The sequence below is a fragment of the Argopecten irradians genome, chromosome 3, assembly GCF_041381155.1.
Source record: "Argopecten irradians isolate NY chromosome 3, Ai_NY, whole genome shotgun sequence".
Classification (NCBI taxonomy): Eukaryota; Metazoa; Mollusca; class Bivalvia; order Pectinida; family Pectinidae; genus Argopecten; species Argopecten irradians.
The window spans coordinates 51,452,386-51,470,591 of NC_091136.1; the positions used below are offsets into that span (position 1 = coordinate 51,452,386).

Consider the following 18,206-nt stretch of genomic DNA (forward strand, 5'->3'; position numbering starts at 1 on the left):
ACAGCTGTAATTGCAAAACAGAAGATCACTCCAATTTGTTTTTAATGGTTTTGAAATCTTAGTTATTTATTGATCAGCTGAAATCTTAATAATTTATTAAAGGAAAAAACCAAACCAAACAAACATGTTTAGCGTAGATTAAAGTTTTGCTATAGATACCATAAGGTAGGGTTGTTGTGGTGATTTGTTAGGTTATGTAGTAAGTAACTTTTGTCTGTTTGAGGTATGTACACAGGTGTTGGCCAGTTTCAATACTGAACGGTATGTAGGTCAGGTTCTGGACACCAGCTTTGTTTTTATCTTTAACAGAATTAATCAAATAATCACATTTATTAATGAGTTGATCACATTTCAGTATTGACGGACCGACAGCTGTCAATCAAACTGTCAAGGTACTGCACATGACTAGTATTTTGAATGGTCTAGCTATGCTACGACGTTGCTTCGACATTGAATTTGTATCCATGTGCATGTGACAACATGAGGTGTAGCGACATACTACCTGGTGATCGGTCAATTGTTTCACTATTCCAATATATAAATTGTTACCATTTTAGAATTTACTCCTGTATATTGTTTTTCTATACTTACATCTGAATTACAAATGTTTGTTTCAGAATTTACTCCTGTGTGGCAAGCATTCCTGGTACCTGTGCCACGCTACACCTACCTCACCCACCAACTCCGTGGTGGACCTCTCTGACTCCAAAATGAACCCTGCTCACCATGTCTTCCTACAGGGCTGGCAGCTCCTCGCTATGTGTGTGTCTCTCTTCCTGCCTAAACAGAGCATCATGTGGCACCTCAAGGTCCACTTACAGCGAAACACAGATCAAAAGTTAGTTACTAAATAAATACAGCGAAACACAACCAAAAATTAGTCAATAAACAAATACAGCGAAACAATAACCAAACATTAGTCAATAAATAAATACAGCGAAACACAAACCAAACGTTAGTTACTATATAAATACAGCGAAACACAACCAAAAATTAGTCAATAGATAAATACAGCGAAACACAGACCAAAAGTTAGTTACTAAATAAATACAGCGAAACACAACCAAAAATTAGTCAATAGATAAATACAGCGAAACACAGATCAAAAGTTAGTTACTAAATAGATACAGCGAAACACAGCCAAAAATTAGTCAATAGATAAATACAGCGAAACACAGATCAAAAAATAGTTACTAAATAAATATAGCGAAACACAACCAAAAATTAGTCAATAGATAAATACAGCGAAACACAGATCAAAAGTTAGTTACTAAATAAATACAATGCAACACAACCAAATATTAGTCAATAAATAAATACAGCGAAACCTAGATCAAAAGTTAGTCAATAGATAGATAAAGTGAAACACAGATCAAAAGTTAGTTACTAAATAAATACAGCAAAACACAAACCAAAAATTAGTCAATAAATAAATACAGTGAAACAATAACCAAACATTAGTCAATAAATAAATACAGCGAAACACAAACCAAACGTTAGTCAATAAATAAATACAGCAAAACACAAACCAAATGTAAGTCAATAAATAAATACAATGCAACACAACCAAAAATTAGTCAATAAATAAATACAGCGAAACACAAACCAAACGTTAGTCAATAAATAAATACAATGCAACACAACCAAAAATTAGTCAATAAATAAATACAGCGAAACACAAACCAAAAGTTAGTCAATAAATAAATACAGCGAATCACAAACCAAATGTTAGTCAATAAATAAATACAGCGAAACACAGACCAAACGTTAGTCAATAAATAAATACAGTGAAACACAAACCAAACGTTAGTCAATAAATAAATACAGTGAAACACAAACCAAACGTTAGTCAATAAATAAATACAGCGAATCACAGACCAAAAGTTAGAAAATAAATAAATACAGAGAAACACAAACCAAACGTTAGTCAATAAATAAATACAGTGAAACACAAACCAAACGTTAGTCAATAAATAAATACAGTGAAACACAAACCAAACGTTAGTCAATAGATAAATACAGCGAATCACAGACCAAAAGTTAGAAACTAAATAAATACAGAGAAACACAGATCAAACGTTAGTCAATAAATAAATACAGTGAAACACAGATCAAAAGTTAGAAACTAAATAAATACAGAGAAACACAAACCAAACGTTAGTCAATAGATAAATACAGCGAATCACAGACCAAAAGTTAGAAACTAAATAAATACAGAGAAACACAGATCAAACGTTAGTCAATAAATAAATACAGTGAAACACAGATCAAAAGTTAGAAACTAAATAAATACAGAGAAACACAAACCAAACGTTAGTCAATAAATAAATACAGCGAATCACAGACCAAAAGTTAGAAACTAAATAAATACAGAGAAACACAAACCAAACGTTAGTCAATAAATAAATACAGTGAAACACAGATCAAAAGTTAGAAACTAAATAAATACAGAGAAACACAAACCAAACGTTAGTCAATAAATAAATACAGTGAAACACAGATCAAAAGTTAGTTACTAAATAGATACAGCGAAACACAGCCAAAAATTAGTCAATAGATAAATACAGCAAAACACAAACCAAGCGTTAGTCAATAAATAAATACAGCGAAACACAAACCAAAAGTTAGAAACTAAATAAATACAGAGAAACACAGATCAAACATTAGTCAATAAATAAATACAGTGAAACACAGACCAAAAGTAAGTCAATAGGTATACCCTAATGGGTGTGGGGTGTACCGATTTCAGTTTGTCTGTCTGTAGATACAATGATCATCAAACTACTCCTCCTAAACAATTGAAGGGATTTCAACAAAAATAAGTGGAAATCCTTATACAGGGCAGATGAAATCTATATTGGAACAAGATACCTCCTCCTTTTTCAGAGTTAATGCTTCTTTGTTGCCAAACAATTGAACCTCTACTTCTCCTAAACTATTCCCTCCACCCCTTCCCCATTTTCTTTTCTTAGTAATATGCCCCTTTTTTCAAGATATAGACCAGCATTTTGTTGTTTTCAATTTAAAATCAGAAATCATTGGCATGTTTGCTGGGGAGGCTTTGGGGTGGTATAAGTAAGAAACTAACTTTTAAACTGAAACACAAACAAAAGGTTAATACAAACAAAATATTCATTTTCTGTTACTGAAAAAATCCAAGATGAAGCTGATTGTCTACCTGTATTATTACCATAGTAATATAGGGCCTTAATCATTTCAAACAGAGTACTTGATCATATGACAACACTTTAGTACATTAGACATTAGTAATCCCGATAAAAAGGGAAACATGTTTAATTTGAATACATTGTTTATTTAATTTGCTTGAATCAATTCTTAAGGAGTAAACTTCATTTGAACAGGTCTGAGATTGGGAAATATGCAATATTCTGTCAGCGAGCTTTGGAGCGGACCGTCGTGAAGGGTATCCGAGAAGTTCGACCTTCGCGTATGGAGGTGATGTCCATTCTACTCCGACATCCCTTCCATCACTCTCAACCAATCAGTATTCCTGTTCACTTCTTACATAACACATACCAGGTACATCTTGCTCAGGTTAATCAAACCATATATTAACCTCCCATCATTAAAGTGTTATTATCATTGTATGTCTTCAAGGATAAGTCAAGTGAACATTTTCAATCCAGGATGACTTTTTAAAGAATCTTAACTGCAAAAGATATAAAAGAACCAATGAATATGAATGCATATTCAACTTTGCCTTTTTGAAGGAGATTGTTTAATCAAAGATAAATATATTTCACACATACTGATCTAATAAATTTTTTGACATATCATTTATTTTTTGTTTAACACGAGTCAATGATTCCACGTTTTACTTAGGTGGTGAGTTTTGACGGGTCGACTACGGTCCAGGAATTCCTGCTGACCCTAAGTAAGGCTATATGTGTCCGTGATGTAAGTCAGTCGGGATTCTCATTGTGTACAGACGACCCATGTAGTTCCGACATAGAACACTGTCTCCAATCCTCTATCAAGGTAAATAACTCTAATTCCGTTACCTCCTCTAAAATATACAAGCCATTATTATGTAATGTAAATTAATCTTATATTCCATTGAACAGGTCATTACTTGTAACCTTAACCCTTGACCCGTGTACTAGATGTGATCCGATATGGGTTATTCCTTGCTTCAGATGAAATTTTAATCTGGACAAGATTCAGCAATCACAAAAAAATGCTGCTAATGGCAAATTATTAGTTTGTAAAGTGAAACGGTAGGTTGGCAGAAATGGTGTTTGGTAATTTTATGAGTTTAGGCTGATTTCATAAGTATTTCCTTGGCTGTTTAAGACAGTCCAATGAGATTGTTATATTTTGATTGGAAGTACTCAAGAGTTGTCTCCCTTACATTAAAATTTCCATGCACGGTCAATGTAAGAACTGAACAAACAACATTTTCTGCAAAAAAATTTTTTTATAAAAAACCACATGATGTGGTGTTTGAACATACTAATTAACTCTAGATAAATGATAACACTTATTTTGAGTTTTTATTTTTCTTTCTTTCAGATCTGTGATGTTATTTCAAAATGGGAACAAAGTCATAGAGAATATGTCTCAGGGAAACACGACAATGGACGCACCATTAGACTGCTCTATAAAAACAGGTTAGTACGGTGATCTGTGTGTGGGACATATATGACAATGGACACACCATTAGACTGCTCTATAAAAACAGGTTAGTACGGTGATCTGTGTGTGGGACATATATGACAATGGACACACCATTAGACTGCTCTATAAAAACAGGTAGTACGGTGATGTGTGTAGGACATATATGACAATGGACCACCATTAGACTGCTCTATAAAAACAGGTTAGTATGGTGATCTGTGTGTGGGACATATATGACAATGGACACACCATTAGACTGCTCTATAAAAACAGGTTAGTACGGTGATCTGTGTGTGGGACATATATGACAATGGACACACCATTAGACTGCTCTATAAAAACAGGTTAGTACGGTGATCTGTGTGTGGGACATATATGACAATGGACACACCATTAGACTGCTCTATAAAAACAGGTTAGTACGGTGATCTGTGTGTGGGACATATATGACAATGGACACACCATTAGACTGCTCTATAAAAACAGGTTTGTACGGTGATCTGTGTGTGGGACATATATGACAATGGACACCCATTAGACTGCTCTATAAAAACAGGTTAGTACGGTGATCTGTGTGTGGGACATATATGACAATGGACACACCATTAGACTGCTCTATAAAAACAGGTTAGTACGGTGATCTGTGTGTGGGACATATAATGACACTTTAGGTGTTGTGTGTGTGGGAATATGCAATGACACACCATTAGACTGCTCTATAAAAAAAGGTTAGTAGGTATCTGTGTGTGGGACATATATGACAATGGACACACCATTAGACTGCTCTATAAAAAACAGGTTAGTACGGTGATCTCTGTGTGTGGGACATATATGACAATGGACACACCATTAGACTGCTCTATAAAAACAGGTTAGTACGGTGATCTGTGTGTGGGACATATATGACAATGGACACACCATTAGACTGCTCTATAAAAACAGGTTAGTACGGTGATCTGTGTGTGGGACATATATGACAATGGACACACCATTAGACTGCTCTATAAAAACAGGGACACGGTGATCTGTGTGTAGGACATATATGACAATGGACACACCATTAGACTGCTCTATAAAAACAGGTTAGTACGGTGATCTGTGTGTGGGACATATAATGGCACACCATTAGAAAAACGTTAGATCGGTGATCTGTGTGTGGACAATATGACAATGGACACACCATTAGACTGCTCTATAAAAACAGGTTATACGGTGATCTGTGTGTGGGACTATAGACAATGGACACACCATTAGACTGCTCTATAAAAAACAGGTTAGTACGGTGATCTGTGTGTGGGACATATATGACAATGACACACCATTAGACTGCTCTATAAAAACAGGTTAGTACGGTGATCTGTGTGTGGGACATATATGACAATGGACACACCATTAGACTGCTCTATAAAAACAGGTTAGTACGGTGATCTGTGTGTGGGACATATATGACAATGGACACACCATTAGACTGCTCTATAAAAACAGGTTAGTACGGTGATCTGTGTGTGGGACATATATGACAATGGACACACCATTAGACTGCTCTATAAAAACAGGTTAGTACGGTGATCTGTGTGTGGGACATATATGACAATCTATACATCAACAACAGGACCATTCATGTTTTCTATATTGGTTAATATTTAGAGAAATGTTTAGTGGATAGGAATAACAGCTGTGTGCAGAAAATTTCTGTGAGGGTTACTTCCCTTCTTACAGTATGAAATAATTAGAGATTGACATAACACAGTCATAGTCAGAGGCTTGTGTGTTATATAATATGTGACTTTAATAGCCTGTCAGGAGGAGTCTGGCATCGATAGAAGTGGGAATGTTTGGGGGAGAGGCGTTATAGTGTGGGCAATCTGGCTTCTATCGCTCTACTCAAGTGTGTTCACCAGTCACTACTCTCGTCTGTGTTGGTATTTCAGGGTGGTATAAAATATTACTCTCTCAAAAAACTCAAAGTCCTCTTCCACAGTGTTACATTTTCTTTTCATAGTGATAGTATCCTCTTAATTTTATTAGCCTAAATTCTATACTGGAAACATCTGTGTATATCTCAACTTAATTGACTTTACAATATACAACACTTCTACAATACTGCTAGGATTCTCTCAAAGATTAGTTTAATATTTTTGTAAAATGCTTGGGCTGTGGATGTCCATCTTACTCAATTTTTAGATTGCTTCTGTCGATCCATCCGTTAACATTTTTAGCCCACCATCATCAGTTGGTGGGCTATTCAAATCGCCTTTCGTCCGTGGTCCGTCGTCCGTCCGTCCGTCCGTTAACAATTCTTGTTACCGCTATTTCTCAGAAAGTACTGAAGGGATCTTTCTCAAATTTCACATGTAGGTTCCCCTAGGGCCCTAGTTGTGCATATTGCATTTTGGGAGCGATCGGTCAACAAGATAGCCGACCGACGGCCATCTTGGATTTTGATAGTTAAAGTTTGTTACCGCTATTTCTCAGAAAGTACTGAAGGGATCTTTCTCAAATTTCATGTGCAGGTTCCTGAAGGGGTCTAGTGCATTTTCGGACTTATCGGTCAGCAAGATGATCCACTAGTAGCCATCTTTGATTTTAATAATTGAAGTTTATTACTGTTACATATCTCAGAAAGTACTGAAAGGATCTTTCTCAAGTTTCATATATAGCATGTAGTAAAAGTTTGAAAAGCAGGGAAAAGATCCCTCTTTCTGTTATCAGACATAGATCATTCTTTGGTGGGCGCAAAGATCCCTCTGGGATCTCTTGTTTGTTACCACTATTTCTCAGAAATGGCTGAAGGGATCTTTCTCAAATTTCATATGAAGGTTCCCCTAGGGCCCTAATTGTGCATATTGGATTTTGGGACCGGTCGAATTACAAAATGGCCACCAAGCAGCCATCTTGAATTTTGATAGTGAAAGTTTGTTACCGCTATTGCTAAGAAAGTACTGAAGGGATCTCTCTCAAATTCCATATGTAGGTTCCCCTAGGGCCCTAGTTGTGCATATTGGATTTTGGGACCGGTGGAATTACAAAATGGCAACCAAGCAGCCATCTTGAATTTTGATAGTGAAAATTTGTTACCGCTATTGCTAAGAAAGTACTGAAGGGATCTCTCTCAAATTTCATATGTAGGTACCCCTAGGGCCCTAGCTGTGCATATTGTATTTTGTGACTGATCGGTCAACAAAATGGCCGACAAGCAGCAATGTTGGATTTAGATAGTTAAAGTGTTTTACCGCTATATCTAAGAAATTACTGAAGGGATCTCTCTCAAATTTCATACGTAGGTACCTCTAGGGCCCTAGTTGTGCATATTGTATTTTGGGACTGATCGGTCAACAAGATGGCCGACAGGCTGCCATCTTGGATTTTGATAGTTAAAGTTTGTTACCACTATTTCTTAGAAAGTCCTAAAGGGATCTCCCACAGATTTCATATGTAGGTTCCCCTGGGGCCCTAGTTGTGCATATTGCATTTTTGGACTGATCGATCAACAAGATGGCTGCCAGGCTGCCATCTTGGTTTTTGATTTACCACTATTTCTTAGAAAGTACTGAAGGGATCATTCTCGAATTTCATATGTAGGTACCCCTACGGCCCTAGTTGTGCATATTGTTTTTTGGGACTGATCGGTCAACAAGATAATCACTAGGCCGCCATCTTGGATTTTGGTAGTTGAAGTTTGTTACCGCTACTTATCAGAGAGTACTGCGGTGATCTGTTTTAAATTACATACATATGTAAGTTCCCCTTGGACCCTAGTTGTGCATAAGAGTGTATTTTGGGATTTTGGGACTGATCGGTCAACAAAATGACTGACAGGCCACCATATTGGATTTTGATTGTTGAAGTTTGAAAAAGAGAGAAAAGCAGAGAAAAGATCCATCTGTCAATTGTCAGACATCGATCAATCTTTGGTGGGCGCCAAGAACCCTCTGGGATCTCTTGTATGATCAGTTCCACTTGAAAAGTGTGAAATGATAACTTGGTACTGATAGACAATACATGGTCCATTATAGGGGTGTAACAATACATTGCACTATCAATATATTGCGATTGTATGCCTCTCAACTCGATCAATTGATGGCAATTTCAAAAAGTCGATAACAATCACCGATTGTATGCTAAACTACCTATGGTTTCAATTGTCAGATATTTTTCTGTAACTTGGACTAAAATCAGTACGCAAAACTATCTATAGTTTCAATAGTCAGATATTTTTCTGTTACTTGGACTAAAATCATGTACTCACAGAGGTTTCATACAGTAACAGACAACAGTCACGATAAAATGTCACTTTTCCATGCTTTTCAATCCAAAGCCTAACACCGACAATGTTCTCAATCACGATCTTCATTGCGTATTAGTTGATACTGAGGGAAGTAACTCTTAACCAATACTGCACCAGATGTACATCATGGCGGCCAATTCATCAGCTGGATTGTAATCGAATTCAGAGTGCAATAATATCCCAATACTATTCCAACTGAAGTGTGCAATAGTTAAACTTTCGCTATAGTGTTTCCCTCGATAGCAATAGTATTGCAATAGTTAAAATTGTAGGCGATAGTCACCCCTAGTCCATTAGAACTTTTAATTGGACAGATACTACAGAAATCAATCTCTACACACATACATGTAACACTGTGTCACAAGTAGTCATAACCTGAGCTTGTTTATTAAAATAGAGGAATACAGCAGCCTCTCTGGACGGCTTATATAGATGTGTATCATTCTACTTTAGTGAGTGATTTTAACTGTGGAATAATGGAATTAAATCTCCTATGTTCATGTTATGGCACTCCAGCACGAGACCAATAAATTAGTTTTATATTTATATAATCTTACTTTCTCATTCACCATTAAAATCTGTATCCTCAAGTTGGGGAACTAACAAACCACAGAAAATTATGTTTCATAAATGTAACAGACATATTTGTGTAAATATTTTGTGTTGATGCATATAAAAGGAACCTGATAATTCCCAAATGTCTTCCTATAACGATAGTATTCTGTCATCGCTACAGATTTAATCACAGCCATGGGACAGGAGCGCTGTAGCACATCACTACCTTGTCAAATACACAGCGTCATAACACTGCTCATATTCTTCCATATGCATCATATGTCAATTTTACGAGACAATCTCAGTTCTATTTAATTTCATTCTGTCAACTGTAATTTGGAGATAGTTGGAAATGACTGATGTTGTACCTCTACTTTACACAAAATCAATACCACTACAACCTGTACATGTCCAGCACTCTCCCAAGTAATATACATATATTTCTTTTCTTATTTGTCTGTGTTAAAGGAAAACAACTTAGTATAAATATAAAATGTTGTTTGTATGCATTGTACAGATATATATTAAATACTGGCTGAGATGGTTTTATTTTGTTAGGCAATAATTCTTACATGATTCTGAATTACATAACAGAACAAATCCAATAGCCTACTGCAGACTGCTAAGGGAACCTGTTTGGATTCTTAAATAAGGAAATCTGCTTGATATTCCATACGCTCATACATCCAGCTGTACATGGTATGATACTCCAGCCAGGCTTGTGATTCTGATTTGGGCTGTTGTCTAAGGATTAAGGAACTGTAAAACATGACAGTCTGTTAGATATTCACCTCAATGCCATTTAGCTTATGGAATGACATTAGACAGAAAGTAGGGATTTGTATTCATCCCAGCCATTGGAAAGTTTAATTCTGTATCAATTTTATTTCATCGTTTCTTCTGCTGTTGCATTGAATTACACTTTGCAAACATTTGTTTGTTTGTTTTTGTTTTATATAACTTATTAAATGCCAGTATGATTTAAGGATGTGCCAGGTTTAGGAGGTGAGGGTGAGCTGGATATAATATCTGACCTATACAGTTAGTACACTGCAATTATCTGGCCAATGTGGGATTCAAACTCGGAACCCAGAGGTAGAGAACCTTAACCACTTGGCCACCACAGCTTCTTACAAACATACACCGCGTATGTTTAGCTTATGTGGGATCAGTCAGGCAAACAAAAACAGAATATGTTTAGCTTATGTGGGATCAGTCAGGCAAACATAAACAAAGTATGTTTAGCTTATGTGGGATCAGTCAGGCAAACATAAACAAAGTATGTTTAGCTTATGTGGGATCAGTCAGGCAAACATAAACAGTGTATGTTTAGCTTATGTAGGATCAGTCAGGCAAACAAAAAAGTATGTTTAGCTTATGTGGGATCAGTCAGGCAAACATAAACAAAGTATGTTTAGCTTATGTGGGATCAGTCAGGCAAACATAAACAAAGTATGTTTAGCTTATGTGGGATCAGTCAGGCAAACATAAACAGTGTATGTTTAGCTTATGTAGGATCAGTCAGGCAAACATAAACAAAGTATGTTTAGCTTATGTGGGATCAGTCAGGCAAACATAAACAAAGTATGTTTAGCTTATGTGGGATCAGTCAGGCAAACATAAACAGAGTATGTTAAGCTTATGTGGGATCAGTCAGGCAAACATAAACAAAGTATGTTTAGCTTATGTGGGATCAGTCAGGCAAACATAAACAAAGTATGTTTAGCTTATGTGGGATCAGTCAGGCAAACATAAACAGAGTATGTTTAGCTTATGTGGGATCAGTCAGGCAAACATAAACAAAGTATGTTTAGCTTATGTGGGATCAGTCAGGCAAACATAAACAAAGTATGTTTAGCTTATGTGGGATCAGTCAGGCAAACATAAAAAAACAGTGTATGTTTAGCTTATGTGGGATCAGTCAGGCAAACAAAACAGAATATGTTTAGCTTATGTGGGATCAGTCAGGCAAACATAAACAAAGTATGTTTAGCTTATGTGGGATCAGTCAGGCAAACATAAACAAAGTATGTTTAGCTTATGTGGGATCAGTCAGGCAAACATAAACAGTGTATGTTTAGCTTATGTAGGATCAGTCAGGCAAACATAAACAAAGTATGTTTAGCTTATGTGGGATCAGTCAGGCAAACATAAACAAAGTATGTTTAGCTTATGTGGGATCAGTCAGGCAAACATAAACAGAGTATGTTTAGCTTATGTGGGATCAGTCAGGCAAACATAAACAAAGTATGTTTAGCTTATGTGGGATCAGTCAGGCAAACATAAACAAAGTATGTTTAGCTTATGTGGGATCAGTCAGGCAAACATAAACAGAGTATGTTTAGCTTATGTGGGATCAGTCAGGCAAACATAAACAAAGTATGTTTAGCTTATGTGGGATCAGTCAGGCAAACATAAACAGAGTATGTTTAGCTTATGTGGGATCAGTCAGGCAAATATTAACAGATTATTTTAAGCTTATGTGGGATCAGTCAGGCAAACATAAACAGAGTGTGTTTAGCTCATGTGGGACCAGTCAGGCAAACATAAACAGAGTATGTTTAGCTTATTTCTGATCAGTCAGGCAAACAAAAACAGAGTATGCTTAGCTTATGTGGGATTGGTTTGCTTAGCTTATGTGGGATTGGTTAGTTCATGAATCTGTTTAGTCTAATAAGCTGACTTAAGGGTAGAGTATCATTGGTTTAATTGTCCATTTGGATATATGATTTGATTTTTTCTTTTCTGTTTGTTTGTTTTCCTTACCTGGTAATTTTATCTTCAGATATGGGTTGTATCAAGAAGAAACAATGGTTGACAGAAGTAGTTGTGGTTTTTGAAAATTACTTTTAATGTGAACCATATCATCAGTCTTTACAATTAAAACATTCCAATTTAATACTTTTCAGATTGTACTTCAAGTCGTCGAGTTCGGCGGAGACCGAGAAGGAGAAGTTACTTTTGACATACCAGGTGAATGATGAGATCATTAATGGACGATTTCCTCTTAATAAGGACCTGGCCTTGGAGTTAGCCTCCCTCATGGCTCAGGTAGGTCTTTATTATTATTTATTATATGACTGGTGCTTTTGCTGTATTTTGATTGGCCAATACGTTTCTCAGAAGTATTCATCAACTGTGATATCAACCCCAAATTCAGTGGCAAAAAACATGTGAGGTTACTGGACTCAGTCCAGATACCTCTCGCGAGTCCAGTAACCTGTGTCAAAAATAGATCGAGGAAAACTCCCTTGAGATGTAACGTCATAATCACTTTTGACGTCGAGTCGTACCCAAATATAGCGTAACGGGAGTTTCCCTCATTCAATGACGTCGGGATAATCTGTTGTGACGTCATTATTATAGTCGGCAACATATATGGCGGAAGGCAGCAAGTTTACTGCGATCAACGGTGATCAACTGCAAACTTCAATTTATGGAAAAAGTTCAAGAATGCCAGACGGCCTGCAGTCGGTACAATATTCCGGTTCTACCAGTCTACACCGTTATCAAGACGCATTTGGATATTTACCATATACTACATGTAAACAGAAAGTTTGCAGATATCGTCCTTTTTTTGTGGTTTAGTCTTTTTGAAGAGCCGGGTTAATATCATGTAAGTGTCATATGATAAAACAGTTATAGACCTATTTTCAGGTGGATACGGTGAGTTATCAACCCTCGAAAATGAGTAAATGATATATCCCGAGGCTGGAGGGTTAATCGAGGTCGATAATTGTATAATATATCTACCTGGCCTTGGAGTTAGCCTCCCTCATGGCTCAGGTAGGTCTTTATTATCATATATATCTACCTGGCCTTGGAGTTAGCCTCCCTCATGGCTCAGGTAGGTCTTTATTATGATATATATATACCTGGCCTTGGAGTTGGCCTCCGTCATGGCTCAGGTAGGTCTTTATTATTATATATATATACCTGGCCTTGGAGTTAGCCTCCCTCATGGCTATTATTTGTCTTTATTGTTATTATTATATGGTGTACATGATGCATTTTGATTGGAGTTAGTTTCTCAGAATATTCATCTTATTCGAAATCGGCTGCAAGCAAGCGGAGGTCAATGTAAAAGTCTAGTGCAGACACCTACACGTGAGTAACCTTTGTTAAAAAACGAGATGAAAATCCCATTCTAATGAAGGAAAAAAATAGGGAGTTTCCACTCAGAATTTTTATGCAAATAGTCCCAAACTTTGGTGGAAGTTATTCAAATAACATTTGCAATTTTATTGATTATTGTGGAGTCCTATGTTGAACCTTTATCAATGTCATATAATAAAACAGTTATCGACTATTTTCGATATCTAGTTATGCCTTGGATGATATAATCCTCGGCCTACGGCCTCATGCGGGGGAGGGGGGGGGGGGGGGGGGGGGGGGGGGGGGGGGGGGGGGGGGGGGGGGGGGGGGGTTGCCTTGGAGTTAGCTCACTCCTGATTCATTAATATACTCAAATATCTGGCCTTGGAGTTAGGCCTCCCTCAAGGCTCAGTTATGTCTTTATTATTATATATGATATGTGTACCTGGCCTTGGAGTTAGCCTCCCTATTATTATATATATATATATCTGGCCTTGAGAGTTAGCCTCCCCTCATGGCTCAGGTAGGTCTTTATTATTATATATGTGCTACCTGGCCTTGGAGTTTAGCCCTCCCTCATGGCTCAGGTATGTTATTATTATATATTCAATGGTTTGGAGTTAGCATCCTCAATGGCTCAGGTAGGTCTTTTATTATTATATATATATATACCTGGCCTTGGAGTTAGCCTCCATCATGGCTCAGTGTAGGTCTTATTTATTATATATGCTAGTACCTGGCCTTGGATTTAGCCTCCTCATGGCTATTAGGTCTTTATATTATATATATATCACCTTGCCTTGAGTTAGCCTCCCTCATGGCTCAGGTACCTGGCCTTGGAGTTAGCCTCCCTATTATTATATATATACCGTGGCCTTGGAGTTAGCCTCCCTCATAGTCTCAGCGTAGGAACTTTATTATAATTATATAAATATACCTGGCCTTGGAGTTAGCCTCCCTCATGGCTCAGGTAGGTTCATTTATATATTATATATGTGTACCCTGGCCTTGGTAAGTTAGCCTCCCTATTATTATATATATATATCTGGCCTTGGAGTTAGCCTCCCTCATGGCTCAGGTAGGTCTTTATTAATTGTAAGGCCCTTTGGGCCTCTTGTTATTTTATATATCTACCTGGCCTTGGAGTTAGCCTCCCTCATGGCTCAGGTAGGTCTTTTTTATTATATATATATACCTGGCCTTGGAGTTAGCCTCCCTCATGGCTCAAGTAGGTCTTTATTATAACATACATATGTATCCAAGTGGGACAAAGAACAACAACAGTCAAACTTTGTTGATACGAACTTGGATAATACGTCAACCTGGCTTAATACGAAGTACTTCGCTGGTCCCGGCTGAATTTCCTCTTTATCGTTGTTAAAAAAACTGGGAAAATTCCAATTCAGAAAACTCGAAAAACTTGTTTAATTTGAATTAAATGTTTGGTCCGAATGACAAAATCCCACATAAAATGTTCGTATAAAACGAAGTGAGATTTTTTGTGAGTAATAGATCGCGGAAAATGCCAATTCAAAAAATTAATCTGCCGTATAACGGCACCTCAAAAGCCGCTTTCAACTACATAAACATGGGGATACCTGTTTGATGTTAGCAATTATCCTTAGTTATATTGTATCAACAATCATCAGTGAATGATTTGTTGCGATTTTATTAAATCAATATTTTGGATATATTTCAGTTTTATAGTTATAACTTATAAATTGAAATCGGTTACAGGTATATTCAATATTGAAATACATCTGTACTTCCATCGGTTTTTTTCCTTGGTTTATATTGAAATATGAATAATTTTGAAAATATTTAACCATTCCCCAAGGACTTCAATATAAGCGATGTCCACAGTTAATATACGATTTGACACCTTCCTTGCTTACGACATGGAATTAGTACATATGTGTATACTAAGTGAAGAGATTGACAGTTGACTTGAGAACTCGCTTTCTCATGGTCCTTCGAGTTCTTATTAACTGAGTTTGACTGTACATGTACTATCGTTTCCATCTGACAGAAAGGTGACTAATTTTTTTACAACCCTCCATGAAGAGGAAGAGAGGACATGTAGTGTTACTTATAGACCCTTTCCAATCTGTACTCTCCTGTCTTCTGTCCCACCCCATCTCCACCCCATCTTACAAGCATTTCATATGGCTAAATCCTGTTTCTGTTTAAACAATTCTCTACCTGTATTGTATGCATAAGGTTTTTCCAGATGGTCAGGATATAGATAGAAATTTTCAGTTTGGGAGAAAGAGTATGACACCTTTCATATGGAAACAAGGACACTAATGTCTTAATTATCATATATGTAAATGTGATGATATTTCATTCCTGTACCTACAGATATAACTACACAAGGTCAACCTTTTGACTATTTTAGACCATCATTTGATTTCCTGTGAAAAGAGTTATTATGTATAATTGATGTTTGTTTGACTAAATGAAACAATTACATATTTTTCTGTTATAATAAAAAATTTAGTGTGTGTTAGGTCTAGAAGTCATTGTCTTTTGATAGGTGTAAACAGTTTTCATGCTAATGCACCATGTACTAGATAAGTCATTTAATTGCCTTTACACAGATCTTACAATATTTGAATAATAAGTGACTTGGAATGACATGCTTGGTTTTATAGGTTGTTTGCAATCCTGTTGTTAAGGCCTAAACAGAACCAACCTATGAGAAACTTCGCTCTTAACCTTGACAGAACAGCTTGATGGATGTTGTAAATTGGAATTTCAGCGATAAAAACAATTATGATATAAGATAACTGGCATTTTGAAGGAAGATGTTTTAAGCTTCAAAAAATGGATGCTAACTACATTACTTATAGAGTACACGACTTTAATCGCCTGTAATGTAGGCTATTTAAAGATGCAGTTTGTCTACGGTGTTAAAGAAATAGCTGTACCTATTCAATCATCCCACTTTACATTTCTTGTTCTCTCAAAGAAATTTTCAGAATTCACTGGCATGTCGGTACAGTGTAGCTGTTTCTCTCCCTACTATACATACCATACATCATTATACCCAGTCAACTCGGCACATTTTTGAGATTTTTTCTGAGGTTCTAATTGAAATCTAATGTATTACATCATACACACATCGTACAAACTCCTACCCCAGTGGTTCATACAGTACACAGTGCCATACTCTGATGGCCAAGGTGGAGCAAGAATTCCAGGCTCATAAGTTTCTTTGCCTTTATTATACAGAGAACTTTGTGAATAGGTCCCTTACTCCCACCATTATTTTATATGTGAAGAGAATGGTTCTAGCGCTAGCTAAGTGTGAATTTTTCTAGCATAATAAGATTTTATATATTTCCATACATCAAATAAAAAAAAATGCAATACTAGAAACTGGAGTTTCCTCCCTTTGTATGTATAGTGCCCTCTCAAAAAGGCCACAGAATGTTAGGAATGCAATCTTTATAATATTTCACATTAGTAATATAAAAAAAGCTTCAAAGAAACTTTACAGATAATTCAAATAACAATACATGTATCCAAACTCTCAAGGTCAAGTGGTAGAAGGTCAACAAATTTTTCCTACATGTCAAGGTCAAGGGATTAGAGGTCAACATGTATATCCTCCTTAGGTCAAAAAGGGTGTCAGCATCTATCAATGTTGTACTCGTAAGGTCAAAGGATAGAAGGTCAGCCCCTATTGTAGTACATGCTGAAGGTCACAAGATATATAACCTATAATTTATGACATACTGAGGAAACTAATTACTTATATCTGAATTGAAAATATCAATGCTAGAAACAAGGCATCACGTTGAGGAAATTATATAATGCAGATATATTTTAGTGAGTCTTGTTTCACTAGTGACATTGCCAGGTCACATGTTTTCCTCAGTATCCTAGATTTGATTACCATGGTTACTTTCACATAAATCTGTACAAGTGTCATTATACTGGAAGTTATTACAGTGAAAATGATCGTTATTAGCTGATAAATCTTCACCAAAATGCTTTCCCTAGTGAAATGAAATTTTCACAAATCGATTAAATGTTGCAATTTCATGAAAGGAACTAATCCAGGAGGTTCAGCAACCAGGCTCCATCGGTGTTGGGGCTCTCTGTGATCAGCCTGATAAAACTGATGGCGCCTTGGGGTTTAGGTGACATTCAACAGAAACTAGGATCTTACACACACTAATATGTAACAAGAGGCAAGGTAGCTGTTATGGGAGGCGAGAGAATTGGTAATGATATATGATTGAGCGATGCCCTGTGTATATAGCACCATGCATTCATTTTAATACCTCGACTGTAGAAGACATATTTCCGACAATGGTTCTGTGCCAAGTAGGGTCTCTGAAGCCCATGTTAAACATGTTCAGATAAGATTTGGTTCTACTCGCCTTAATTAGAACATAAAACCTAGACTAACATGTGTCTCGGCAGAATGGAGAAAAGGTCAATCAAGATCGGTGGGAAAGTGTGTCTTAAGGACACTGCATTGTATTGAACTATAAAAGGTATACAGATTAATTACAAAATATCACAAGCAGAAAAATGTTAGAGCACCATTCCTATCTTATTTTCTGGGTTTATAATTGTGTAAATATATGTGGAGAACTAGTGTGTCTATATGTCCATC

General features: G+C 36.5%; 1 protein-coding gene across 7 annotated transcripts in view; it reads left to right on the plus strand.

Annotated features, from left to right (window-relative positions):
• Nucleotides 1–18,206, plus strand: part of LOC138318978 (pleckstrin homology domain-containing family H member 1-like) — a 177,249-nt gene that overhangs the window by 102,902 nt on the left and 56,141 nt on the right. For all 7 annotated transcript variants that reach the window (XM_069261837.1, XM_069261834.1, XM_069261841.1 and 4 more), the window contains 5 exons: nucleotides 618–838; nucleotides 3,363–3,540; nucleotides 3,844–3,999; nucleotides 4,534–4,631; nucleotides 12,391–12,532. In XM_069261837.1, coding sequence (XP_069117938.1) covers nucleotides 618–838; nucleotides 3,363–3,540; nucleotides 3,844–3,999; nucleotides 4,534–4,631; nucleotides 12,391–12,532 — 795 coding nt within the window. The remainder of the gene's footprint in view (nucleotides 1–617; nucleotides 839–3,362; nucleotides 3,541–3,843; nucleotides 4,000–4,533; nucleotides 4,632–12,390; nucleotides 12,533–18,206) is intronic.